At 41.9% G+C, this 27,737-nt stretch overlaps 1 protein-coding gene across 5 annotated transcripts in view; it reads right to left on the bottom strand.

Annotated features, from left to right (window-relative positions):
- The window catches only part of PLCE1 (phospholipase C epsilon 1), a 344,763-nt gene that overhangs the window by 134,587 nt on the left and 182,439 nt on the right, over positions 1–27,737 (bottom strand). For all 5 annotated transcript variants that reach the window (XM_050802709.1, XM_050802707.1, XM_050802708.1 and 2 more), the window contains one exon: positions 19,032–19,348. In XM_050802709.1, the coding sequence (XP_050658666.1) occupies positions 19,032–19,348 (317 nt within the window). The remainder of the gene's footprint in view (positions 1–19,031; positions 19,349–27,737) is intronic.

Raw genomic sequence — 27,737 nt, 5'->3', positions numbered from 1 at the left:
TTGCTCATCCTTCTACGACAATTATTCCAAAATTGTATCTGCATCACCAATCTAGCACACGAGCTCCATGCTCCCGCCTTGCACTGCCTAGTAGGCATCCATTTAAAGATGATACTTTACTCTCACCCTAAAACCTACATGATGACAATGATGATGATAATAGTCACAATGGAAATAGCAATTAGCACTTGTTGAACACCTACTATGTGCCAGGCACTATCCTGAACTAAGGATTCATTATCTTTTGTTGCTGTTGTTGTTGTTTGAGTTATGGTGTCACTCTGGCAGCCAGGCTGGAGTACAGTGGAACAATTGTAGCTTACTGCTGCCTCTTATTACTGGGCTCAAGTGATCTTCCTGTCTCAGCCTCCCCAGCAGCTGGTACTACAGGCATGTGACACAATGCCCAGTTAGTTTTTAAATTTGTAGAGACAAGGTCTTGCCGTTTTGCCCAGGCTGATCTTGAACTGCTAGTCTGAAGCAATCCTTTTGCCTCAGCCTCCCAAAGCACTGAAATTACAGGCATGAGCCACCATGCCCAGCCAAGATTCATTATCTTTTTAAAAAAATTTAATTAATTAATTTAATTTTGAGACAAGGTTGGGCTCTATCAGCCAGACTGGAGTGCAGTGGCACCATCTTGGCTCACTGCAACCTCTGCCTCCTGGACACAAGCCATCCTCCCACCTCAGCCTCCTGAGGAGCTGGGATCACAGGCGTGCACTACCATGCCTGTAACTTCTGTATTTTTTGTAGAGATGGGGTTTCACCATGTTGCCCAGGCTGGTCTTGAACTTGGGAGCTCAAGCAATCCACCCGCTGGGATTATAGACGTGAGCCACTGCACTCAGCTTGGATACATTCTTACTAAACCTTTACAACAATCTATGAAGAAACTACTCTTAGTTCCCTTTTATAGTTGCAGAAATAGGCTCAGAGAAGTAATTTGGCCAAATACACTGATAATAAGTAACAGGGTTAGGATTTGAACCCTTGAGTGTCTGAATCAAAGCACATGCTCTTGACCTCTTTGGCTGGTCTTTGTAACCCAAAATGATGTCATGGGTGCTCCACTTATTCCGAAAGCCACGCTCGGAAAGCCTGAATTCAGTCTTGACCCCTCCTTCTCCTTCATCCTCCCTATTTGAACAGTCACTGAATTACTGGGATTCTTTCTTCTAGGCATCTGGGAGCCATTTTCCCCTTATATTCTCACCATCATCCTAAATCAGGTCCCTTGTCATCTTCTGTTGTTTACTGCAACTCTCTCCTGATGGATCTTCCTGCACCCAGGTCTTCAGTCCATCATGCAGGATCCTGCCCAGAATATGCTTGAGCAAACTGGGTCTCTCACTTGAGACATCTTCCTGGCATCTATACCTTTTTATTCATTTATTTGACCCACCTTAGAACTGTCCAGCCCTCACTTGCCTGGGGTCCTTATCCTGGGGTGAGAGAGGAGGGAAGGGATACTGGAATATATGTCAACTGCCAGGTAATTTAAATATTTCACAGGTGAATCTTTTTTCCTTTATATATATTTAATATATATATATTTTATATATATTATATGTATGTGCACTATATATTATATAATATACACTAAATATGTAATATATTAATATTATATATCTATATCCATATATAGTCTTTAGTAGTTTCAAGACCAGTGTGTTTTGGAAAACTGGAGAAAGATTAGGAAAATAAAGTTCCAGGTTAAGTACATTTGAGAAATGCTGGTGAGTTAAAAGTGTCTTTATTGCTGGACTTCTTCAGCCTTCAGTATACTAACATGCATGGTGACTATCAATACACAAGTGGAAAGAGCTGCAAAAGGGTATTTGAAATTCACTAGACCACAAATTTTTTTTTTCTTTCTCCTACTGAGCATGTTGAGAAACCAGGGTTCTGTAGAACAATTCTTAAGAAAAACTACTCTAGGAATGTCTATCAAAATGCTACACAGGGCTGGGGATGACGGCTCACGCCTGTAATACCGGCACTTTGGGAGGCCGAGGCAGGTGGATCACCTGAGGTCAGGAGTTTGAGGCCAGCCCGACCAACATGGTGAAACCCCATCTCTACTAAATTCAAAAAATTAGCTGAGAGTGGTGACACATGCCTGTAGTCCCAGCTACTTGTGAGGCTGGGGCAGGGGAATTGTTTGAACCCAGGAGGTGGAGGTTACAGTGAGCCAAGATTGTGCCATTGTGCTCCAGCCTGGACAACAAGAGCAAAGCTCCATCTGAAAAACAAAACAAAACAAAACAAACAAACAAACAAACAAACAAACCAAAACAAGCTATGCAGGCTGCAGGAGTGAAAGGCAGCAGTGATGGACAGTAGGAGCCCAGGACGTGGAGTCAGAAGGATAGGCTGGAGTCCCAGAGCCACACAGAGTGGCTGTGTAAGGGTTAATGTCATAATGTATGTGAAGGGCTCTGCTTAAGTGTAAAGTTGTGGTGTAAATGTGCACATTAGTTGACAAATGGTTTAAATTTAAGTATACTTTAAGTTTTTTCCCTAAGATTGGTTGTTGGTTTCTATAGCTAAAAATTAAGAAAACATATTTTATATAGCAATAGAGAACTTCCTAGGAATTATTAAAGGACTATAAATATACAGGTTTTTATTCTCTCTACTTATAGGGAATATTCGTTGCATTTGTATATTTAATTGACCCAAATAGAGAACTATCACAAATACAAGACAAATTTTACTTTTCATTAAGGAGAATATTTTACAAATTACGAAATGACTCATAACAAGACCACTATAACATGAATTATGGTGCTGGGGGGTGGGAGAGATGTGGTTTAAGAGAATTGGGACCTCATGGTAGCTGTGAGTACCTAGGGAAGGGGGCAAGTGGGTTCCATGGTAGCTGTGGGTACCTAGGGACCAGGGCAGGCAGATGGAGAAGAGAAGAGGGGGTTTTAGGGGCTGGAAATGTCGACAAACTTCTTGGCTGCATTTTTGTCTAGGGCCAGTCCGGCATGTTTTCCACCCTAACGATTTACATACAACTTTAATGTCTGTCTAACTTTCAAAGTATGAGGTGTGATGAAAAGGAACGAAACTTGTGTTCGTGTGAGGCTTATGGAATCTGAATCATGGGATTAAGATCTCACCTTGTAAGTCCATGTGCCAGGGCAGGAGGGATCCAGACTCATCACCCACAGCATCTGTCCTGCTTTGACCTGTGGCTGAGTCCTCATCCTTTCCCTGCTCCTTCTCTGGCCCTTGAGGAATCTGTGGCCAAGCTGCTTGGGGAGGCTGAGGCATTAAGACCCAGACCCACCTCCTCTACTACAGTTTCCCAAAGTACACTCAGTAGTGGGTACCGAGCCATCAGGTATCCAGTACCCAAGTATTTTTATGAAAAACTCATTCTGGGGCAGGCACCATGTACATCAACATAATAAATCCATGAGAAGTCCTGCAGTGAAACAACTTACTTATCATTGCTTTCCTAGCATGTGGCTTATGTGTTAGATGATGGGGCACTGTTTTTAACAGAATGAATACTGACATCCCATATCATGTTGGGAGATGCTGCCCTGCCCTCACTTGGTTACCCCTAAACTCCCTTCCAACAAACCAGAATTTTATGCCCATGTTTCTTTATTCATGATCTTTCCTATGACAAGTACTTACATTGCAACTAGATGCAGTAATGTGTGTATATACTTATATATGTATATGTTTCATCTTGGCTTAGCCACTTTCAACCTATGCGATATTGGGCAAATTCTATAGCCTTTCATTACTTATTAATTATTATCATTTTTTTAGCCCCATGTCTTAATTTTTCTGTAGCCTCTCTCTCAGTTTTGTTATTTGTAAAATAAAGCCATGGCTGCCACCTTTCAGGGTTGTGTAAAAGCTAAATGAGATTAGGGTTGTAAAGTGTTTGGCCCAGTGCCCAGTGCAAGGCACGGGATTCACAGCAGCTCCATCATCACTCTCTCCATCATCACCATCATATCAATGAATGCGAGATAAATTAGACATCCTCAAGTAGCTAATTGTCGAATTAAATTTTTTTCCCTTTTGATAGGATAATTTGACTTGCATATCAACTATGTATCTTGGTTTTAGGAAGTGGTTTCACAGAGGAGACATAAAATGCAGAAACATTTGTTGGATGATTGTAGAGTTAAGGAGACTCACATCTAATTGAAAAAATGTTTTGTTAGGCCAACCTGATGAATAGTCTCTAGTGACATGCCATAGGCTTTCTATTAATTCCTATTTGACTTGACATTTTTACCAACAATTTGAACAAATATACATGACACTTATTTATCAAATCTGAATATGAAAAAAATCTGGAGTGTTAGTTACTTCAATACAAAGCTGAATGAAGATTCAAAATTATTTTGATAGGCCTCAATGCCCCAAAATTAAAATTTAGTAGACTTAAATATAAAATACTATGCCCACGTGAGAAAATAATAAACAAAACAACCTATGCAGAGAAAAGATCAGCTTGATGGCTGTTTATATGATAAAAGTCTAGCAGTTATAGCTGATCATCATCTGGGCTAATAATTAGAGCTAATAGAGAAAAGCAATTAATTTAGCAGAATTAAGAGCAGGATAATTACCCAATTGAGAGAAGGAAGAGACTCACTGTTCAGAACAGATGAGGGAGCCTCATTTTTACATTTTGCCAAATGATGTAAGTTCTGAAGATATGGGGAATGTCCAGCTTCAAGAGAACCAAACCAAAGGAAGACATAATTTTTACTATTCCCCCTGGGGACTGACAAGTGGAATCTGTAAGGAGAAAGAATTCAGTCTGTTTTAAGAAAGACTGTTAAAACAAATCAAGCTGCATCCTCACAATGAGTTTGTTGAAATGGAGTGAAGCCCATCTTCAAAAGTTTTTAGCAAAAGCTGGGCAAGAAGCTGCAAGGAAGGGATTCTTATATTTGGTGAATGACATGAGTCCACATTACCTCCAAAACTTCATCAGTGCGAAAGTTCGAGCTGTGCCTGACAAAAGCCTTCCCAATCTCCAAAGCTCTGAAGTCTTTGGTCATCCTCAACAGAGATGTGCCCGTGTGATCTCCCTCTTCAAATCTCACGGCATGCACAATCTTTATCTCTCATTCTGCACAAATCACACTAGTTACCATTTATTGAGAACCTATCCTGTACTTGGTGATTTTATATATGTTATCTTGTTTAAGTGTCCCCATAACCATGCGAAATTAATTAAATTATCCCGCTTTATAGATGAGAAATATGAAGCTGAATTCTGTTTTTTAAATCACTCACTTGCCCAGGATCCCACAGTAAGTGGCAGATCCCCACGTTCATGCCCAGACATTTTTGTTTTTTTCTTTTTAGGTGGAGTTTCACTCTTGTGGCCCAGGCTGGAGTGCAGTGGCACAAACTCGGTTCACTGCAACCTCTGCCTTCTGGGTTCAAGTGATTCTTCTGCCTCAGCTTCCCAAGTAGCTGGGATTACAGGCACGCACCACCATGCCTGGCTAATTTTTTGTACTTTTAGTAGAGATGGGGTTTCACCCTATTAGCCAGACTGGTCTCAAACTCCTGACCTCAGGTGATCTGCCTCAGCCTCTCAAAATGCTGGTATTACAGATGTGAGCCACCTTGGCTGTATGTCCAGACTTAATGATAGAATTATACTCTTTCCTCTTTCTACTAACTCACAGCACTTCTCTAACTACGATCTCTTACACAATAGTTCATGCTTGGCATTGCTTTATCCCCTTATGTGTATATTTATTCAATATTTTATGTCTTGTATGCCTTGAACTAGATTGTAAATTCCTTGAACAAAATGACCCATGGCTTACTTTTCTTTGTATTTCTAACAGTACCTAATAGGATAATTATGTACGCTAATTAGCATTATTCATAAAATACTATTACACATCTACTATATAGTTGGTACCAGGCATAAAAACAAGAGATATAGCAATGAACAAGTTAGAAAAGTTTCTAGTCTAAGGAGATAGAAAAAAAAAAAAAAAAGCAAGTCAAGTTCCCTGGCTTTTGAGCTAAGACATGACCAAGAGAAGGCAGTAGCTATGATATGATCTGAGAAAGAAGGTCTTTTGCAGAGGCAACAACAACTGCAGAGGCTGTGTACAGAAAACTAACTTGGCATGTCCAGGGAACAGAATGAAAGGTTGTGTGGCTAAAACAGAGCCAGAGAGAGGGGTGGGTGTATAAAGTTAGGTTGGAGGGCCAGAAGTGCTGGCTCATGCCTATAATCCCAGCACTTTGGGAGGCTGGGGCAGGCAGATCACCTAAGGAGAGGAGTTTGAGACCAGCCTGGCCAACATGCTGAAAGCCTGTCTCTACTAAAAATACAAAAATTAGCTGGGAATGGTGGCAGGTGCCTGTAATCCCAGTGACTAGAGAGGCTGAGGCAGGAGAATCACTTGAACCCAGGAGGTGGAGGTTGCAGTGAGCTGACATCATGCCATTGCACTCCACCCTGGGCAGCAAGAGCAAAACCCCATCTCTAAATAAACAAATAAATAAAGTTAGGTTGGAGAAGTAGGCAGGAGCAAAACCATGCAGGGTCTTGTTATTTTGGATTTTATTTCAAATGCAAAGGGGAGCCATTGAAGCGACACTTAGCAGGGGAGTTACCTTTATGCTTATAAACGATCACTCCAGTTGTTGGGTGGAGAATGGATTATAGCATTTGTCAGCATGAAAGCAGTTCTGGAGATAAGTGCAATGGTGGCTGGTTTCAACCTAGCTTAGCAGATGAAACACTAAGGAGTGGGCCAATTCAGGGGGTATTTTGCAAGTACTGCAAATGAAACTTGCTGATAGTTTATGCTATGGTTTGGATGTTTGCCCTGTTCAAATCTCGTGTTGAAATGTGATCCCCGATGTTGGGGCCTCGTGAGAGGCACTGGATCATGGGGTGGATCCCTTATGAATAGCTTAGTGCTGTCCCCTTGGTGATGAGTAAGTTCTCACTTACTTAGTTCACTCAAGAGCTGGTTGTTTTAAAAGAGTCTGGGACATCCCCCTTTTCTCTCTCTCACTCTCATTCTCGCCTCATGACGTGCCTGCTCCTATTTCACCTCTTGCCATGAGTAAAAGCTCTGAGGCCTCACCAGAAGTGGATGCCAGCTCCACATTTCCTGTAAAGCCCATAGAAGCATGAGCCAATTAAACCTCTTTTCTTTATACATTACCCAGCCTCAGGTATCTCTCTATAGCAATGCAAGAATAGCCTAGTACAGTTTAGATGTCAGGGTATGAGGAAAGAGTAAATCAATCAAACTCTGGTTGATGGCCTGAACACCTGGGTTGACACTGAAGCTGCTCACTGAGACGGGGAGGGCAGCAGCATTGGTTGAGGGGGGAAGGTCCTAGATGGTATGTGAATGGTGGGGAGGGAGAAGTTAATTCTATTTTGGCCGTATTTGAGATGTTTTTTAGACGTGACTAGAATGTAAGCTCAGTGGGGCAGGAGCTTTGTCTGTGTTGTTCTGTGCCATATTCCCCGTGCACAAACAGCATTTAGTACAAAAGTTAGTACTGAAAGTCTTGTTGAATGAAAAAAGCCAAGGGGAGGCATAGAGAAAGCAGTTGGATTAATGAATGTTTAAATTTTGGGGCAAATGCAGATCCTCAGTAAAGCATAAATACATTTCTCCTTGGCTTTCACATGTGCAGCAAAAATCTCTAAGAGTGGTTTTTCAAAGAGCAGAATTAAACATCCTAATAGGGTCAGCTAATGCCGTCCTGGAAAGAGGCTCAAAATCCCAGTCTCTGACTAAAGCTGACCTGGTCTTTCCCACAGTGTTCAGGGTCATTTAAGTGAGACGGCAAGGGCCTGGAAGCACTGCTGCACTGCTTCTCTGGGTCATGTTTATTATTTCTAATAGTAACAATACTGCTCGCATAGGTCAAAATTCTTATTCATCTATTTGTTGATTTCCACTGGACCCATTATTGTTTCTACCAGTCTCAACACAGAGGTGTTAACTGATATCTGCTTTAAAACAGAATTAAACAGCTCTCTAATAAGTCAATGGCTTTGACAGTTAACTTTCTGGGCCAGTTAAATCCTGGAGACACAATGTGAGCTTTAAGAAGGAGAACTGAGAATGAAGATAGCCTATTATAGTAATGACATAGTCTAAATGTTAAAGGGTTCAAAATCACGTCCTCCATTTTGTAGTACTAAGAGCAAAAAATGAAAAAAAAATACAGAAAGAAAAGAAAGCAAGAAAGGAAAGAAGAAAAGGAAGGAATGAAGGAAAGAAGAAAGAAAAGAAATGAAGATGGGCTGGGCATGGTGGCTCATGCTTGTAAGCCCAGCATTTTGGGAGGCCAAGGCAGGTGGATTGCTTGAGGCCAGAAGTTTAAGACCACCCTGGCCAACATGGTGAAACCCTGTCTCTACTAAAAAAAAATACAAAAATTATCCAAGTGTGGTGGTGCACATCTGTGATCCCAGCTACTTGGGAGGGTGAAGCATGAGAATTGCTTGAACCTGGGAGGCGGAGGTTGTAGTGAGCCGAGATTGCACCATTGCACTCCAGCCTGGGTGACACAGTGAGATTCTGTCTCAAAAAAAAAAAAAAAAAAAAAAAAAAGAAATGAAGGGAGGGAAAACAAGCCATTACATTTATTTAAATGTACTTTGAACAATTCTCAATTATCTGCACTAATGGATGACCCCAAAGATAGAAGCCATTTTCCTCCTGTTTCAAAATGAAGTCCTCCACTGCAGTACTATGAGCAAAAAATGAAAAAAAAATATAGAAAGAAAAGGAAGAAGGACATTTTCCTCCTATTTGCTTTGGGATACAGCTTTGTTCTCTTTGAGTGCTGCTGTGACTGATGTTCTAGAGCAGTGACTCTCAACTGTTGCTGTGTTGGTGGCATCAGGGTTATCTCATGAAGCTATGTTTTTTCCTTTTTGTTATTTTAAATTTTAGAGAAAGGGTCTCACTCTATCATTCAGACTGGAGTATAGTGGCATCAACCTAGCTCACTGCAGCCTCAACTCCTGGGCCCAAATGATCCTCCCACCTCAGCCTCCCCAGTCGCTGGAACTACAGGTATGCACCACCATGCCCTGTCAATTTTTAAATTTTTTATAGATACAGGATCTTGCTATGTTGGTCTTGAACTCCTGGTTGGTCTTGAACTCCTGGACTCAAGCAACCCTCCTGCCTCAGATAACTACTAGGATTATAGGAGTGAGCCACTAAGCCTGGCCTATCATGGAGTTTTTTAAAATTATAAATGCCTAGGCCCCACCTTGCATCCACGGAGGCAGAATTTCTTGGGGGTGGGCTACGGACATGTGCGCATTTTAAAACTATTCTGATTCCCATTGTCTTCATTCTGCTGATCAGTGAGAACTACTGTTCAAGGAAGTCACATTAGACGGCTGAAGAATGAGTGCAGGTGTGCCAGTTCTGCCTGACAAGGTGCAAGGCAACCCCTTCCCACTGCCTCCTCCTGCTGCCCCAACTGGGAGCACAGGTAGGACTTAAGATTTTGAATTTCAAAGCTATCTGTGTTAGTCCATTTTGTGCTGCTATAACAGAATACCACAGACTGTGTAATGTATAAAGAGTGGAAATTTATTTTCTCATAGTTCTGGAGCCTGGGAGCTCCACAAGGTGCTAACAATTTTGGTTGTTTGGTGAGAGTTGCATCCTCTGAAGGGGACACTGTGTCCTCACATGGCAGAAGGTGAAAGGGCAAGTAAGCTGAATGCTGCATGAAGTCTCTTTTACAAGGGCCTTAATCCCATTGATGACGGAGGAGCCCTCACGGCCTAATCACCTCTTAGAGGTCCCAACTCTTAATCCCATCACAGTGGCAACACCTGAGTTTTGGAGTAAACACATTCAAACCACAGCGCCATCACTGCTAAGCGTGTAGGTTTCATGTAAAATAGGAATGAACAGAGAGAGAGGAGGAAAAATATAGTAGAAATGACGTGGTCAAGAGAGGAATATAAGTAAACTCCTTTAGATTTGGGGGGCAATCTTTCTCAGGCATTTCACACTTAAGGAAACCTCAGAGCCAAGAAGGGACTTGAAAAGCCAAAAATCTGAAATCTGCCTTCTGCCTGGTGCTGTGGAAAAGATAAATTATCCCCCATGCTCTAATATTTTCAGACATTGAGATGTTGTTGTCCTCCCCATTTCAATGGCCACAGTCTCCCAGTTAAAAGGAGATGCTGTATTTACAGTATCAGGAAGTTAGCAGATAGGTTAAAATCAACAAACAGGTCAACATTTTTACACATATTGAAATCATAAAAAATTCTGAATCCTATTGCGAGGAAAATGGTTTCATTTAGAGTAAGAGAATCGAGTGGTGGAAAGAAGGTCCCTCAGCTTTTGATTCAAAAGTACCAAGCAGATGAGCCAGGAATGCTGGCTCTGGAAGCCAGAACACCTGGGTTCAATTGTCAGCTCTGAAACCACAGGTCATTCACTTAGTCTCTCTGTGCCTCAGTTTTCTCATCTGTTAAGTGGGGGTGATCACAATAATAAAAAATGGAATTTATTATCATTAGTTATTCTAATAAGGCAATTATGTTAGTGGTTTTTTTTTTTTTTTTTTTTTTTTGCTTTTTGTTTTTGTAACTAACATCACACCACTACTGTGTCTTTGGTCCCTAACAAGTGCTTTAAACATGTCATTTATTTGACATGTTCTTTTACTCACATAAAGCATTTGGGGTAGGCATATTATTGGCCCCATTTAAAGATGAGAGATTAGGCTGGTGGCGCTTGCCTAAAATCCCAGCACGTTGGGAGGCCAAGGCAGGTGGATCTCTGGAGCTCAGGAGTTCAAGACCAGCCTGGACAACATGGTGCAATCCCATCTCTACTAAAAATACAAAAATTAGCCGGGCGAGGTGGTGTGCACCTGTAGTCCCAACTATTTGGGAGGCTGAGGTGGGAGGATCGCTTGAGCCTGAGAGGTTGAGGCTGCACTGAGCAAAGATCAGCCACTGCACTCCAGCCTGGGAAACAGAGACCCTGTCTCAAAAAAAAAAAAAAAAAAAAAAAAAAAACTAAAATCAAAATAAGATAAAGATGAAGGCTTAGGTATCTGGCTTGAGGTTGTACAGCTGGGAATGGTGTATCAGAAGCCAGGCAGCCTGACTCCAGAGTGGCACCTGAATGATGTCAAGCCTCCGTGCCCCTCTTATTTCTCAGCCCTACGTGTTACTCTGGGTGAGGAAAGCCCTGTGTGGGTACTGACTGCCAGGAACCATGAGACATGATTTGTTGTCAGTCAGCTCCAGGATGGAAGTGCCACCTACAAATAACCTTGCGCTTAGGATGCCGCCCTGCACAGCTGAGTCTCTGTATTTATTTGCCTACTGTATTGTTTTTAGTAGAGAAATGTCTGGAGTAAAGTATCTGTTACTCCTGGAATGGGCAGTGAAACGTTCCAGGGAAAGAATACAACATCTGCTCTCAGAGGGAGATGTGCTTTGTCAAGGAAAAATGTGATTTTCCAAAGTGAGCTGAAATTTCCCTTACCCTGAGGGGGATTTTGTCAGCAGTTTATCCTGTGAGTGTTCAGATTTGAGGAAGGAAGTTTGTAAAGCAGCCCTGAACAGATGGTTTGCTCTGCTGTCTGCTTTTATAAAAGAGGGGGAAAACTTTGATAGAGATGTTTCTAAACATGGTTCAATATACAAATTCAAAACCAATATTTTTTCTAAAACATTTCAGGTGAAAGAACCTATTTGGACATGACACTGCCTCACATCATTATAATATGCCATGCTTTCTGTTTACTGTGCTGAAATGGTCTTTCCCGGCTATCACCAGATGGGCTTTTAGATACTGGAATCTGCCAAAGCGATCATCATTGCTATGAAGTACATAAGGAATTCTGGCTGAAAGCTCAAACGGCTCTTCTTTGACCAGATGGTTTATTTATTCTTACTACTCTTTACCAGGAAGTTAAGCTGCACCTTGGCATTCTTTATAGAGAGGATGGCCTTTAAACTGTTGAATTGGCATCTGGTGAAACCTACCAGACAGAAGGAACAAGCAGCAACTAATTGTCACTTTGGGCTGCCCAAGTTTGTGTGGTACAGGGAAGCTAGCTGACGAATGCTCAGGTTGACCACACAGAATGGGGGAGGGGAAAAGACACCCAGGGCAGAGGCAGGTGGAAGCCTTGTAGAGTCTGCTGGGGTCTCAGTAGAACTGGGGGTCTCAATCTAGGGCTCACGACCTGCGCCCAGACCAGCTGATCTGAAAAAGGAGCCCTGCTGAATGGTGTTGCCAAGAACCACCCGACAAGCAAAAACTGCTCTCTTAGGACATAGAAAAAAGTGAACCTGCATATGGCCCCTTGAAAATCACTTTCCAGCTAGAGATATCAACTGTCTGTTACACAAAAGAGTGCCTGGAAATGGTGTGGGTGGTGACAGGTTATGGAGTCAAAAATTTACTCGGGTGATCGATCTCAAGGACCAGCTGTAGATGCAATGAAGGGTTCCAACCCCCAAAATCATCATTGGTGAACAACACAATAGCAAAGGCCATATTAAGGAGATATGAGGTTTGAGAGCTAGTGACTCAGAACTGTGATGCCAGGATCCTCCCCCTCCCTCCACGTTCCACCAAGGTGCTTCTCAGGAAAGCGGGGAGAGGAAGCGAAGGGAAGAAGGATGCCCTGCAATCTCAATTTGCCTCTCCTCTCTTCTCACCTGCATGCACTAAAGTATGTAATCTTTTCGGTAAAATTGTCTATAAAAATGCCTCTGCATTTCCTCTAGAAAAGATAAAAGGTTTGGGAATTTATTTTAAGAGGAATTTTTAAAAAGTAGGATCAAAAGGAATGAGGGTAAGCTAGATGCAGGAAGACAAGGAGGGGAAAAAAGAACAATACAACTTGAGGCTGTCAAAGTGAGAGATTTCGTGGGTGGTCAAGAAGTTAGTCTGCTCCACCTGAAAGGAGAGAGAAAGAACACTAGCTTCTGCGAGCTTTAGATCAGGAATATGACTACAGAGAGGTGTTCAGATTAAGAAAGTTCGGGAAGACCTGTCTCCCAAACTAAGCAAAGCAGGATGAAGCCTACCCTCAACACAGATCTTGACTAGCTCTGCCTGAGGACTGACCCCTCCTTGTGCTTCTGTTTCTTTTCAAGGATAAAGAGAGACTGCCTTTAAGAAGTTTCTCTAGTGTGTGCACCAGAGTCTAATAGGGCAGGAGAAGGGGGAATGGGGAGGAAACATTGCTTCCAAGCCACAATCCAAACTGATTTTAAATGTTTTATCTCCAGGCTTTCATTAATGTAAGCTGCACCTTTTCAGTAATTTCATGGTCGTACTTTGAGTTGCATTTTAACCATGCTTTCCTAAGAATAAACATTACGCAAAACTGCCTGAAAAGCATTAGGAATTTTCTTCCTTTTTCCCGCATTACGGTTAAGTCATTGTGTAGAGAGTTGTTAGAATGTAGAAAACTTCTAGCTCATAAGCGTGGTTCTGGGGGCAATCGGGAACAAGCTGCCTCCCTAAATCATGAGTCTTGCTCATGACAAAAACTGTCTGATTGTCTTCTTGTCTGGACTGCCTTCCACTTCCTATGAACGTCCCCCTCTGTTCCTCCCATCTCTCAAGACCCAGCGCCAGACTCCAGGGCTCAGCAGAATGAGATCTTGTCACCCACCTGGACACCTCAGCCTTCTCTGTTGGTGCCACTCTCACTGCACTTACTTTCTGCCTTTTTTGGTAGATATTTGTGTCCATGTCTGGTAGCTTCTGGCAGACTTCTATTTACTTTCCTTAGTGCATATCTGCCACAGTACACTGCTTCTAAGAAGCGCTGGATTAACTGAATGGATGCATGAGTAAATGCATTCACTTCCCCCACCCCAAGTGACTAGCACCTGCAATGGAGCTAATATTCCCTGTCTTGTCTTTAAGATACTATCATGTTCCAAGGAATATACATCTTCTTTCCGCTGAGGAAAGTGCATTTACTTTGTGTATCCAATTTTGGCAGAACAAAGTATGGGCTCATAACGTCAATTTTCACCATATACTGCTAATTTCTTAGTTTTAAAAATTATGTTTGACACGCCAATGGAAAAAAAAGAGAAGACTAGAGAACAGTAGGTGCTCAATGTGTCTGTTTTTTGAGACAGGGACTCACTCTGTCGCTCAGGCTGAAGCGCAGTAGTACAATCTCGGCTCACTGCAGCCTCGACCTCCCAGGCTCAGATCCTCCCACCTCAGCCTCCCACATAGCTGGGACCACAGGCATGCACCACCATGCCTGGCTAATTTTTTGTAATTTTTGTAGAGATGGGGTTTTGCTATGTTCCCCAGGCTGGTCTCAAACTCCTGGGCTCAAGCCATCTGCCTGCCTTGGCCTCCCAAAGTGCTGGGATTATAGGTGTGAGCTACTGTGCCCAGCCAATAAGCATGTCTTCAGTGATCTAGCAATCCCACCTCTAGGTATATACCCCAAAGAAAGAAAACCAATCTATCGAAGAGATATCTGGACTCCCATGTTTATTTCAGCACTGTTCACAATAGCCAAGATTTGGAAGCAACCTAAGTGTCCATCAACAAGATGAATAGATAAGAAAATGTAGCACATATATATATAATTCGGCCATAAAAAAGAATGAGATCCTGTCGTTTGCAACAACATGAATTGAATTAAAGGTCATTATGTTAAGTGAAATAAGCTAGGCACAAAAAGATAACCTCTGTGTGTTCTCACTTACTTGTGGCAGCTAAAAATTAAAACAATTGAACTCATGGAGACAGAAAGTAGAAGGATGGTTACCACAGGGTGAGAAAGGTAGTAGAGGAGAGTGAGGGAGGAAGTGGGTATAGTTAATGGGTACATACAATAGTTAGAAAAAAATGTAAGATCTAGTATTTGATAGTACAAAAGAGTGACTATAGTCGATAATAATTTAACTGTACATTTAAAAATAACAAAAGGAGTGTAATTGGGTTTTTTTAATACATGGATAAGTGCTTGAGATGATGGATACCCTAATTACTCTGTTGTAATCACACATTGTATGCCTGTACCAAAATATCCTCTATATCCCATAAATATATACACCTACTATGTACCCACAAAAATTAAAACTAAAAAATTCAAATAAATAAATGTCTTGAGTGAATGATGAATGAATGAATGAGGGAGTGATGGCAGGAACCTAGATAATGGGGAACTGGATAAAAACAGAAACAGAAAGAGAAGTAGAAAAAGGATAGACACACAGGAGATTTAGAAAAGGAGTAGAAAGATAGAGAGGGAAGAGGGAAAGGAGACCCAAGTCTAATTAAATTCTCAATTAGCAAGCCAGGTTTTACTATAGACTTGAACCTGATAATTTAACAAGAGAGAAGCAGCTGGGTGAGAAGAGATAGACTTTGAAGAAAGATCTGGATTCTGATATCCACTCAGCTACTTAGACAAGTGACTCAATCTCTCTGAGCTCACTGCTTACAATTTTTTTTCTATTTTGAAGTAATTTTAGATTTACAGAAAAGTTCCAAAAGACAGTACAGAGAGTTCTTGTACACCCTTCACTCAGCTTCCTCTAATGTTAGTATCTTTCGTAATCATAGCACAATTGTCAAAACCAGGGAACTAACATTGATACAATCATACTAACTAAACTATAAGCCTCAGAGTTTCTCCAGTTTTTCCATTAATGTCTTTTTCTAGTCCAAGATCCACTAGGATCCCACACTGCATTTAGTTGTTACGTCTCCTGGTCTCCTCTAGCCTTTAACAGTTCCTCAATTTTTTCTTACCTTTTATGACGTTGCTGCTTTTTGAAGAGTAGAATGTCTTTCAATTTAGAGTTGCCTCATATTTTTTTCATTACTAGATTTATGTAGTGTGTTTTTGGCAAGAATACCATAGAGATGAAGTCCTGCCTTTCTCAGGGCACCATATCAGGAGGCATATGTTGATGCGTCTCATTACTAATCATGTTAGCCTTGATCGCTTGGTCAAGCCAATGTCTACCGGGTTCTATTTTCCCTTTGTATTAATAAATACCTTGTGGAGAGATGCTTTGAGACTATTTGCAAATATCCTATTACTCATCAAACTTACTTTTGCCCAATAATTTTAGAATTCATCAGTGGTTCTTGCCTGCGACAGTTATTACTGTAGTGTTCTAATGATGACTTTCTATTTTTCTCATTCTTTCTGCATTTATTAATTGAAATTTTTCTATAAGTAATTGCTGTCCCTACTCCCCAACCCCACCACACTGATTTATTTGTATCAGTATGGATTCAAAAATATTTATTTTACTCTATGGGCCATAATCCAACACTATCATTATTTATTTTGTTGCCTAAGCTTCACTTTCTTCTTCTGCAAGACAGGGATGATGACAACTGTCATAAGAATTGAATGAGATTTTAAAAAATGTAAAAATGTCCAGTCCAGAGCATCTATTAAATAAACGCACACTCCATTTCTTCCTTTTCTTTACGGTCTGTAAAGCCATGCTAATTTGAAGGCAAGGCCATTCAAAATAGGTGAAAAATCTGAATTGGAAAATTCTCTTTTGATGGTATACAAAAGAACTAGAAATTAGCTATTCCAGTCATGTCTAGTAGAGATCATTTGGGATCTGCCTATGTAAGACTGATTTTTAATCAGCATACCCATAATTTGTATGAAAATAGATGCTTGAGAATACTTGAAACAAACTGTTCTCTTAAGTAGTTTAAGTGTTTTCCCAGAAATCTTGTTTACGTTCTGAAGTTGCTTAGCTAAACTATTTTCAGAGATAGTCCAAAGTCTGCCTCTACCCAGCTGTAGGTCATATCATCACTAACTCTGAATTAGTGAAATCACTAATTTGTCTTTGATTCCCAAGGTTATGGAAGTGAATGGAAGAAATCCAAGTTTAATTTAAAATTAGATTTTAGCAGTTTTGGCAATTCACTTTTAAGTTCAGGTGGAAATTTAAAAATAAAGACAAGATAGGATCCTAAGGATGTGAGAGTGGGTAGATCTGGAAGTTTAAAATAATTCATGAAATACAGTGAAATCCACTAATAAAATCACTCAGTTTACTGGAACTTTCATTTTTCCATCCCATTTTTATCAGTAAGGAAAATCAAGAACATCAGGAGATTTATTTTTAAAAACAACTTCGGGGCAGTGAGGTTTGCAAGCTCTCATGTGGACTCCCAGAGATTCTGTCAGAGATTCTGTGTTACTCAGTTTGGGGTGGGACCAGGAATCTGCAGTTTTAGCAGGCACCACCCGCCAATGCAATCCTGCTGCAGGTGGGAAGCAGCATCCTATAGTCGTTTGAAGCCCAGGCTTCAGGGTCTGACTATGTGGGATTAAACCAAAATCGCCACCTACCACTTGTGTAATCTTGGGAAAATCACTTCATCTCCACATACTTCAGTTTCCCATTGATAAGACGGGGCTTATGACAATATCTGTCTCCCAAGGTTGTTGTAAGGAGCAAGTAAGTGGTACATATAAAATGGTTAGCACAATAGTGCCAGATAGACTGGTGTTCAGGACATGTCTGGATACAGAACTGCTTGAGCTCAGCCTCTTACACTTGCTGTATTCATGGGCCTTATCATGGTCGCTGACATTTACAACCATCATCAGGATTTTGATTTGCCAGCTATGGAGGCTGCAAAGTGAGCTACAGTTAGAAAATGTTTTGTGTTTTTTTCTAAAGATGGTGTCTCGCTCTGTCACCCAGGCTGGGTACAATGACATGATCCTAGCTCACTGAAGCCTCTAACCTTCTGGGCTAAGGGATCCTCTGGTCTCAACCTCCACAGTAGCTGAGACTACAGGCGTGCACCACCATGCCCAGCTAATTTTTTAAATTTGTATGGACAAGGTCTTGCTATTTTGCTCAGTCTGGTTTTGAACTCCCGGCCTCAAGCGATCCTCCTGCCTAAAGCACCGGGATTACAGGCATGAGCCACCGCACCTGGCCAGAAAGTGCTTAAGTAACAAAGGCTGACAGATCCTCAGTCAATCAGAGATATATATAATTCAGAATAGGAATATCCTGTCAGCATTAGGTAGAGTTTATTAAAGGACCAAAATAGGCAACTACTGTATCTGCGTTCAGCCAACTAACAACCAACAAACATACTGATTAAAATTTTGTGATTGAATACACAAAACAAAAGAAATTAAGTCTAAAACATAAAATGTAGAATAGAAAACTCTGGGTGTGGGTTACATTACTAAGAGAAAGTGCCTTCTAAGCCCAAGAGTGCAGTCGGCCAGACCCCAGCACTTCATGGAGACTCCCTGCTCCTTCCTGCCGCTCTTCCCTGCCCCAGGGCCGTAGGGATGTCAGCCAGTGGCTCTTGATCTCCCAGTGAGTCCCTAGACCCCCACACAATGACTTTGTCCTAAGTATTCCCAGACTCCAGTCACACCTGTCTTCTTCAGAACTAGCTTCTGATGTAGCCTCAGAGGCTTTGGAGTGACATTCTGGGGCTGAGGATCTTCATGGAATGCAGAGAGAGAACCAAGGTGATTCACTGTCCCTCAGTGAATTGCCCCCTGGTTGCTGCCTGCTCTGCTGACCTAGGTGTTTCTGCTGAGGGAGTCCTAATAATAGAAGGGGGTTGGGGGTTGGTTATACGAATGTGGCCAGGGATCATGCTGTCAAGACTCAAAATTGAGACATGTGGTTTTAAAAGCACCTTTGGGAATGAGAGGTTGGTGGGGGAGAGGAAGGGGTTGGAGATTGGCATTCTGGGTGCCCAAAGGGACTAGGATTGGTGGACTGGGTAATGCTATGGAATGGAGTTGAGATCAATTAGGCTTAAGGGCAAGTTGGGGAACAGTGAGAGGAAGGATTGCAATGTGATGTCTGTCTCTTTGCCTGGAAAGAAAAACAGCCATCATGGAAGTGGCAAGACAGAGTGAAATGAGACACATCAGGAACAGACAAACCTAGAAGGGGAGGTATGCTTGAAAATCACTTCTGGGTGAGTCAAATACCAAGACATCAAAAAGTGGCTTCTTACCTCATTAAACCTCATCACCAGATCTTCAAGGGCATTGTGCTCTCCATTCTGAGTGGTAAGAATTGACGCTGAGATGGATGCTTTGAGGCAGGGCAGGGACCTCTGGCATTCGGGAGTGCCCAAGTCCCGTGTTAAGAAGCAAAGGTAGTCGACCGGCAAGACCCTGCGGTAAATACTCTGCTCCTGCTCCATCAGGATGCTGGCGACTTCCTCTGGGAACTGGATGAGAGGCTGCAGATCGATCAGCTCCTTGCTGATCCCAGCTGAACTTGAAGGGAGGGTGTTGGAATTGGCCACAGAGGGGCCTGGCTGGCGTTCTAAAACAAAGCAACAGAAGCCGTGGTTACACCAAATCTGGTGTCCCCTGCAACAGATATTTACTTGAGAGCCATTTCAAATCTTCTATGTTCTTTAACCAAATCCCCTGCTTAGTGAAGAGTTCTGTACTATTTTTCTTTCTTGTTACAAAGGCCTTTCTGATATTTGTCCTGTCCGTCTTCTAGTCACCTAATGAGGTGGGGGTGGAGTGGCGGTGGCGGTGGTGGTGGTGGTGGTGGTGGCGGTGGTGGTGGTGGTAGGGTTTTTTTTTTTTCCATTTTCAGAAGCAGCATTAATCTAGCACATCATTCCCCAACCAGTTTACTACACTTTGTAAAACACCATTTGCCTCCTTATCCTCCTTTGCTAACTACCATCAGAGTGACATGAAATGAGGGTGAGTATAAGCATAGCCAACTTAAATGGAAGAGGAAAGAAGGCTGTGGGGTGAGGAATATGTATATGCATATTATGTGTAAATGGGCAGGACACCTGGGGACCCAGAGACTCTCTGGACAAAAGGTTTCAAAATGTCACGGTATTCTCTGCCAACTCTTCACCCCCAAAGAGTGACTTTGATTTCATTGATATCTATTTGGGGGTTTGCAAGAACAGAACCATCTACCGACATAAGAAAGGAATAGGTAATAAGGAGATGTATCTAAATAAATAAATCTTACTCCTGGCCCACAACTGGTAGCAAGAAGGTGACAGAGAGATGCAGCAGAGAAGGTGGCAGTGCACGAGATGGAACTACCAGAGTGGGGGATGCCTAGGCTCAAAATGATTCCTGTAATTAGAGACACCACACTTGCCTTCTCTTTGACACCCTCCCAGGCTGCCTCTTAACTTCTTACCTGTAACTCATTCATTCGACAAACGGAAAGTCTATGATGAGCCCTAGAACAGAGTTTTCCAAAGTATGATCTCTGGAATACTGGCATTTGCAAGAAAAAACAATTTTGTGGTCACCTAAGTTGGGGAAATGTCACATATTCATGTCACTCATTCTCTTCCTGGAAATACCTGTCATCCAGCCTGGACACTGGCTAACAGCAAAGTTCGTAAGGATGACTTCCTTCACATTCAGACCTCAGTATTCTCTGACTCTTTTCTAAATCTCCATTGCAGAAAACTTTGGAATTATCACTCCAAACTGCTTCATGTCTGTATTATTAAACTCTGAAGTCATCATCCTTGAATTTGACTTCTTTCTTCCCTTCTATTCTCTCTAGTAAAACTTCTCTGTCCTCAGCAAACTTCTAGTTCTTTGGCCTTGGTCTGGTGCCACAATAAGCATTTTAGATGGCACTCACCAGCCAGAGATTCCCAAAGAAGACAACTTGACTTTCCACCCCAGGCACATCCCAATCCCCAATGCTGGGCAGACTCAAACCACCCATTCCTTGGCTTCTGGGCTGCTGTATGATGACACTGACAAGTATGCTACTTAGTGATGGGGCTGTTGCTAATTCCTGTTATCTAACTTCAGCTAGGCCCTCAGTGTGGCTCAAAGTTGACACAAACTTATTTATTTTTTCCTAAACAACTCACTATCCTCTTTTCTATTCTTCTTACACTCCCAAACCTGCGTTTGCTTTCCTTACAGTCTTTCAACTGTTTCTTAACTATGATAGTGTAGGTCATGTCAGAAACTCCTTCAATTCAGATGCCTTACATTTTCTCCATCTTCTGCTTACCTGAGAATGGCATGTGCTTCCTCCTCTGCAAGGCCCACCCAGGTTTGTGATTAAATCTACCTTTGTCTCTTCCAGAACTTGCTTCAGTGGTTATCTCCATCTTTAATCCCTCGCTTTCTACTGACTTCTTTGCATACCCAAATGTTCAGTTTCCTTTTTCCTTAAAAACTAACAAATAGGACATCCCTTATACTTTAAACTCCAAATCCTCTCTATCTTTCCCTTCACTATGTACCTTCTACACCAGGTAGCCCACAGTCCCTAATTCCTTCTTCCATGAGTATGGTCACTATATCTTCTGATCAAAAAATCAGGCCATCCTCTCTGTCCAAATTACTAAACCATTGAGGATATGGGACAGAAAAATGGAAACCAGGTTGGTTCTGGTTGACTCTAAGCATTTTAATACATCTTTTGGACCAAATTACCAAAAATCTTCTGCAGCAAAAAATGGGGACTATCAAATTATATTTGGTTTTATCTAAGCTTATATTAAAAAACATTAAAATCAAGTTGATGCTTAAATCTACCCTACATGGCCTCCCTCCGCAACTTTCTGAATAGTTTAGAAACTGACTACATTTCCTGAAAATTGAATCTGAATGTGACTTGATGAAAGAGGCCAACTGAAATTCCTAGATACTGATAATTTATATACAATGGAATTAGCCAAATATAGGAACTCTTTTCAGAAGTAACCAACTCTAAGACATGATCTCAAACTATAGCACTCTGCAGAGGAAATAAAAATAACTCTAGTCACTTCTCTAATATATAAGAGAAGAGATAATGTAATATAATATGCAAATAATGTAAGATAAGATGTCATGGCCGGGCGCGGTGGCTCAAGCCTGTAATCCCAGCACTTTGGGAGGCCGAGACGGGCGGATCACGAGGTCAGGAGATCAAGACCATCCTGGCTAACACGGTGAAACCCCGTCTCTACTAAAAAATACAAAAAACTAGCCGGGCGAGGTGGCGGGCGCCTGTAGTCCCAGCTACCCGGGAGGCTGAGGCAGGAGAATGGCGGGAACCCGGGAGGCGGAGCTTGTAGTGAGCCGAGATCCGGCCACTGCACTCCAGCCTGGGCGACAGAGTGAGACTCCGTCTCAAAAAAAAAAAAAAAAAAAAAAAAAAAAGGATGTCATATGGGAAACTGCAATATATCTTGAGGTATGAATCACATGCTGTTACAATGAATGACAAGTCTAGTGACTGGTGGGAAACAGCAATAAGAGAGACCCAAATAAATTAAAGAATAGAAAGAAACCTGGTCATTGTAACCCTAATAAATCTGGCAGTCCCAATATAAGCATGTATCTCCGTATAAGTATAACATCACACTCAAAGGAACACAAATTGAATGCTAGAAGCTTTGAAACAATGTTGACCTTTCATGTAGGTTTCCTTAAAGCTGGATTACTCAGGGATTTCATATCATGTACCATGAAAAACATCCCAGAAGTCTTCTTGGGGCATAATTCTTTGTTTCTTACTTTTAAAAGTTCCATACTTTTAGCAGCTGTTAAAAACACTACACCATGGAATACTATGCAGCCATAAAAAAGGATGAGTTCGTATCCTTTGTAGGGACATGGATGCAGCTGGAAACCATCATTCTCAGCAAACTATGGCAAGAACAGAAAACTAAATACCGCATGTTCTCACTCATAGGTGGGAATTGAACAATGAGATCACTTGGACACAGGAAGGGGAACACCACACACTGGGTCCTATTGTGGGGAGGTGGGAGAGGGGAGGGATAGCATTAGGAGATATACCTAATGTAAATGACGAGCTAATGGGTGCAGCACACCAACATGGTACGTGTATACATATGTAACAAACCTGCACGTTGTGCACATGTACCCTAGAACTTAAAGTATAATAATAATAATAAATAATAATAATTTAATAAAAAAAAACAAACCAAAAAAACACTTCCCACTTTCCCTCATCCTTGTTGAGCTCTCCTTATTATGTCCTGTTTCCTCTTCACATGACACATTGCCCTAGTGCTCAGCTGAAACTCACCTCTGAGCCTTGCTCTCTAACAACGTGGGCCACTGGAAGATGGATTAAAAACTGAATAGTTCTAGGACCCCTGGTCCTTCCTCATCATCCATGAAGCGAAGTTCATAAAGCCCGCTGGACACTGTGGCTCTTTTCTTTTTAAGAAGTTTCTGGTGAATAAAATTACCCACCTCATTGTTTACTCTCAGTCCCATATTCTTCAGTTAATAGTTATTCTAGGCCAGGCATGGCGGCTCACTCTTGTAATCCTAGCACTTTGGGAGGCCGAGGCTGGCAGATCACTTGACGCCAGGAGTTCGAGGCCAGCCTGGCAAACATGATGAAACCCTGTCTCTACTAAAAATACAAAAAATTAGCCAGGCATGTCAGTGAGCACCTGTAATCCCAGCTACTCAGGAGGTTGAGACAGGAGAATCACTTGAATCCAGGCGGCGGAGGGTGCATCATCACACGCCAGCCTGGGCAACAAGAGTGAAACTCCGTCTCAAAAAAACAAAAAAAAGTTATTCTACAGAAGAGTAAGGCTGTATTAGTCCCTTTTCACACTGCTTGAAAGAACTACTGGAGACTGAGTAATTTATAAAGGAAAGAGGTTTAATTGAGTCACAGTTCTGCATGGCTGGGGAGCCCTCAGGAAACTTACAATCATGGCAGAAGGTGAAGGCGAAGCAAGGCACATCTTACATGGTGGCAGGAGAGAGAGAGAGGATGAGGGTGGGGGGAAGTGCCACACTTTAAAACCATCAGGTCTCATGAGAACTCACTCACTATCACGAGAACAGCAAGGGAGAAATCTGCCCCCATGATCCAATTATCTCCCACCAGGCCCCTACTCTGACAAGGGGGGATTACAATTTGAGATGAGATTTGGGTGGGGACAAGAGTCAAACCATATTGAAGACTGTATCTTTAGATACTGTCACAGCCTAGAAATATTTACTATGAGACACAGTAACTTCACATTCTGATTCTCTGCTCAAAAATAAAGTTTCCTGTTCCAAGTGCTTTATATAGATTAATTCAGGACATAGATAGTATTATTGTCCATATTTTATTCATAAGAGAGCTAAGGCTCACATATGGTCATATAAGCAGTAAGTCAGAGAGCTGGGATTTGAGCGGGATCTATTTGACTCAAGAGCTCATGTTCCTGATCACTCAGGATATTGCCACATTGGCATTCTGGTTTATAGATGCATCTCAAGTGATTTAATTCAGAATAAATCAATTACTGTGTTAGTTTACTTGGAGTGATCTGATAAAATAACCTCTTCAAACTCCAAAGTTAAAGATTTGACCAAGAGGGTAAACAGTTTCCTTCCTTGGTCAGTCTGGAACCATCACTTGAACCACTACAACTATGTGATAATGCGTAGCACATAGAAACTCAGAAACTCAGAAGCACACTCTCCTTTCCTCCCCATGAGTTCACACGAATGTTCCTATACTTTAAATCAGTATTTTCCAAAGTGTGTCACACTCAATTTATGCAAAGTACAGTTTCTTAGTTAGTAATTTAGGGAACTACTGGGTTAAACAAAGTTAAACAGGCTTTTTTTTTTTTTAACTGCAGGACTTCTCAAAGCCATTAATAATTCCCATGAGGGGGAATATAGTATCATAGCACATAGCACATCCTCAACCTTGTTGTCTGTCTCTATATCATTTACATAGGGATTACAGTGTCTTCAGAATGCTTCTCATCATACTCAGATATTCTCATTGGGGGAAATGAAGCATAAGGAGTTTGTGAGGTTGGTGGTTCCAAGGAGGCTTACTTCGCCATGTGGCTGGAATCCTATGTAAAGACAGAAGCAGGGGAGAGATTGTGGATTATTTAGGAATTTGTAAATTATTTCCCATGGCTGAATGCTATACTAAGAGAGATGGAGCATCACTGTAGAAAACCAGGAAGGAAGCTTTATTTTCTAGAAGGCACTAGAGAACAGGTGTGGCTCATGAAGAAACAGGCAGATGGGGGTGATGGGAGGATGAAAACACATATGCAGCCTAGATTTTTGGGTCTCCGGGTCAACCTAGATATCATTCCACCTTGAGGGAGGGGAATTCCAGGCCAAGTCTTTGCTTGAGGGATACTGCTCTGAGAAGCTGCAGCACCGCTATAGAGCCCTCTTGCCACCACACAGAGCCCTCCCTTCCCTTCCCCTCCCCTCTCCTCTCTGTCCATGCAGGTGATAGCCAGCCTCTGACCTCAGTTATAAGCTGCCATTCCCAGAAGCTATCCATAAATTGCAGAGCCCAGAAATACTAGGTAGGGCCAAGGCATAAGCCTCTAAATTTGACGAGCATTTTCCACCTAATGCCTTGGGGTACAGTGCCTTTGGGGAACCCCTTCCCTCAGGGTTAGTAGTTTCTAAAAATGCTTGTTCAGATCCTGATCCCCCCAAGAGCCTTGGGCTTGGGCTAGAGTCCAGCAAAACCTGCCATTTCCCATTTCTTTCTTTCTTTTATTTATTTTTTGCTGTTTGGTCCCTATGAAAATTAAAAGCATTTTTTCTTGCTATGCCCCAGATGAAAATCCAGAGTTTATAAGATAATCTCACAGAATCCTGCATAATGTAAGGGAGTCATGACAGGTAGCCATTGCTAATTTTAGGGTTTTTTGTTTGTTTGTTTTGTTTTTTTAAATAAAACTTGAGTTCAGTTGTTACATGAATTGCCCAAAAATCCAGCTTGTGAGTGGTCAGCCCCAGAACTGGCAAAAGCTAAGAGAGAACCTGAAGTTTCTAGCTTCTGGCCCAGTCCTCTGTGTTATCCCAAGCTGAGCCTGGGTTATTCTGGGCATGCTCAGTGTCCAAGGGCTGGCATTATTAGCTGCCAATACATCTGAATGGGTTTCAGAAATGTTAAGGAGAAATTCATTCATTAAGAGTGCCTACTATGGGCCAGGCATGGTGGCTCACGCCTGTAATCCCAGCACTTTGGGAGGCCAAAGTGGGTGGATCACGAGGTCAGGAGATCGAGACCATCCTGGCAAACACGGTGAAACCCTGTCTGTACTAAAAATACAAAAAAAAAAAAAAAAAAAAAAAAAAATTAGCCCGGCGTGGTGGCAGGCGCCTGTAGTCCCAGCTTCTCAGGAGGCTGAGGCAGGAGAATGGCGTGAACCCGGGAGGCGGCGGAGCTTGCAATGAGCGGAGATCGCGCCACTGCCCTCCAGCCTGGGCGACAGAGCAAGACTCTGTCTCAAAAAAAAAAAAAAAAAAGGGTGCCTACTATGTGCCAGGCTTTGTTTTCAGCTATCCTGATGTTGAAATTTAGTGAACAAGAACAAAGTTTTGTTCATATGGAACACCTAAGAAAGGAGATAAACAATAAGCACAGTAAATGAGTAATGATGCATATGAGAAAATGATAAAATTGTTATGGTGAAAATCAAACAGGGTTCCAGGATGTGGGTGGGGAAGCTGTAGTGTTACATAGCATATCTTTTTTTTTTTTTTTTTTCAGACGATGTCTTGCTATGTCGCCCAGGCTAGAGTACAGTGGCATGAACCTCTGCCTCCCGGGTTCAAGCGATTCTCCAGCCTCAGTCTCCCAAGTAGCCAGGATTACAGGCATGTGTCACCATGCCAGCTAATATTTGCATTTTTTAGTAGAGACAGGGTTTCGCCAGGCTGGTCTTGAACTCCTGCCCTCAGGTGATCCACCGGCCTCGGCCTCCCAAAATGCTAGGATTACAGGTGTGAGCTACTGTGCCTGGCCCACATAGCATATCTTAACTAGACTGTTAGTGATTGTCTCACGTTTTCTGCAAAAGTGGGCAAAACTTTACCCTCCAAGGTGCCCTTGGCTTGGTCATCATCACCCTTTCTCAAGTCTCAATGGTAGCCATTAATTGAGCTCTTAGTCCTCACCATTTATTAGCCCTTTGTGTTAAGTAACACATTTAATTCTCACAGTGAACCCTGTATAGTGTTGTGATTATCTCCCTGCTACAGACGATAAAATACAGGTCAGAAACGTTAAACATTTTGCTTAAAGACACCCTGCTATTGAGAGACAGGGCTGAAATTTAATTGCAGCTCTGACTCCAAAAATCTGCCCTCTGTTACACTCAGCATTTTGAGGCATCCTTTGCAGAGGAGACATATTTCTACACACACACACACACACACACACACACACACACACACACACACACACACACAGGTTTTTTCTCTTCTGGGTAGAGAATGGAGTTGAAGAGTTAGGTAGGAATACCTTACAGGATTCTGACTTTAGAAGGCATCTCCTCCCCAAGCCAGCTGAGCAACCTTCTGATCGTGATTTTAACTTATATCCTATCAAAACCTGGGAGAATCTCCATGTGCCTATGTGTCAGAAACTTTATCTTTCATTCCCATTCCATATGAGGGGGGGTGAAATGGGTACAAGATTTCTTGAGAGGCAAAACAAAATTTTAAGCATGTCTATTCTTTGTACTAGAAATCTTGCTTCTACAATATTATCCAACAGAAACTCTTGCAAAAATATAGACCAAGTGAGGTAAATTTATATGTACTGAAATTGAATTTATTTCACAAAATATTGAGGACAAAGAAGCAAGTTGAGAACAATGGAATCTTATCCTATTGAGGGGAAAAATAATTTTGTAAATATAGGTATATGTTGCATACCCTGTCCAGTGCAC

This window comes from Macaca thibetana, chromosome 9 (genome assembly GCF_024542745.1).
Source record: "Macaca thibetana thibetana isolate TM-01 chromosome 9, ASM2454274v1, whole genome shotgun sequence".
Taxonomy (NCBI): domain Eukaryota; kingdom Metazoa; phylum Chordata; class Mammalia; order Primates; family Cercopithecidae; genus Macaca; species Macaca thibetana.
The sequence above is the reverse complement of the archived record's forward strand: the minus strand, read 5'-3'. Positions and strand labels throughout refer to the sequence as shown.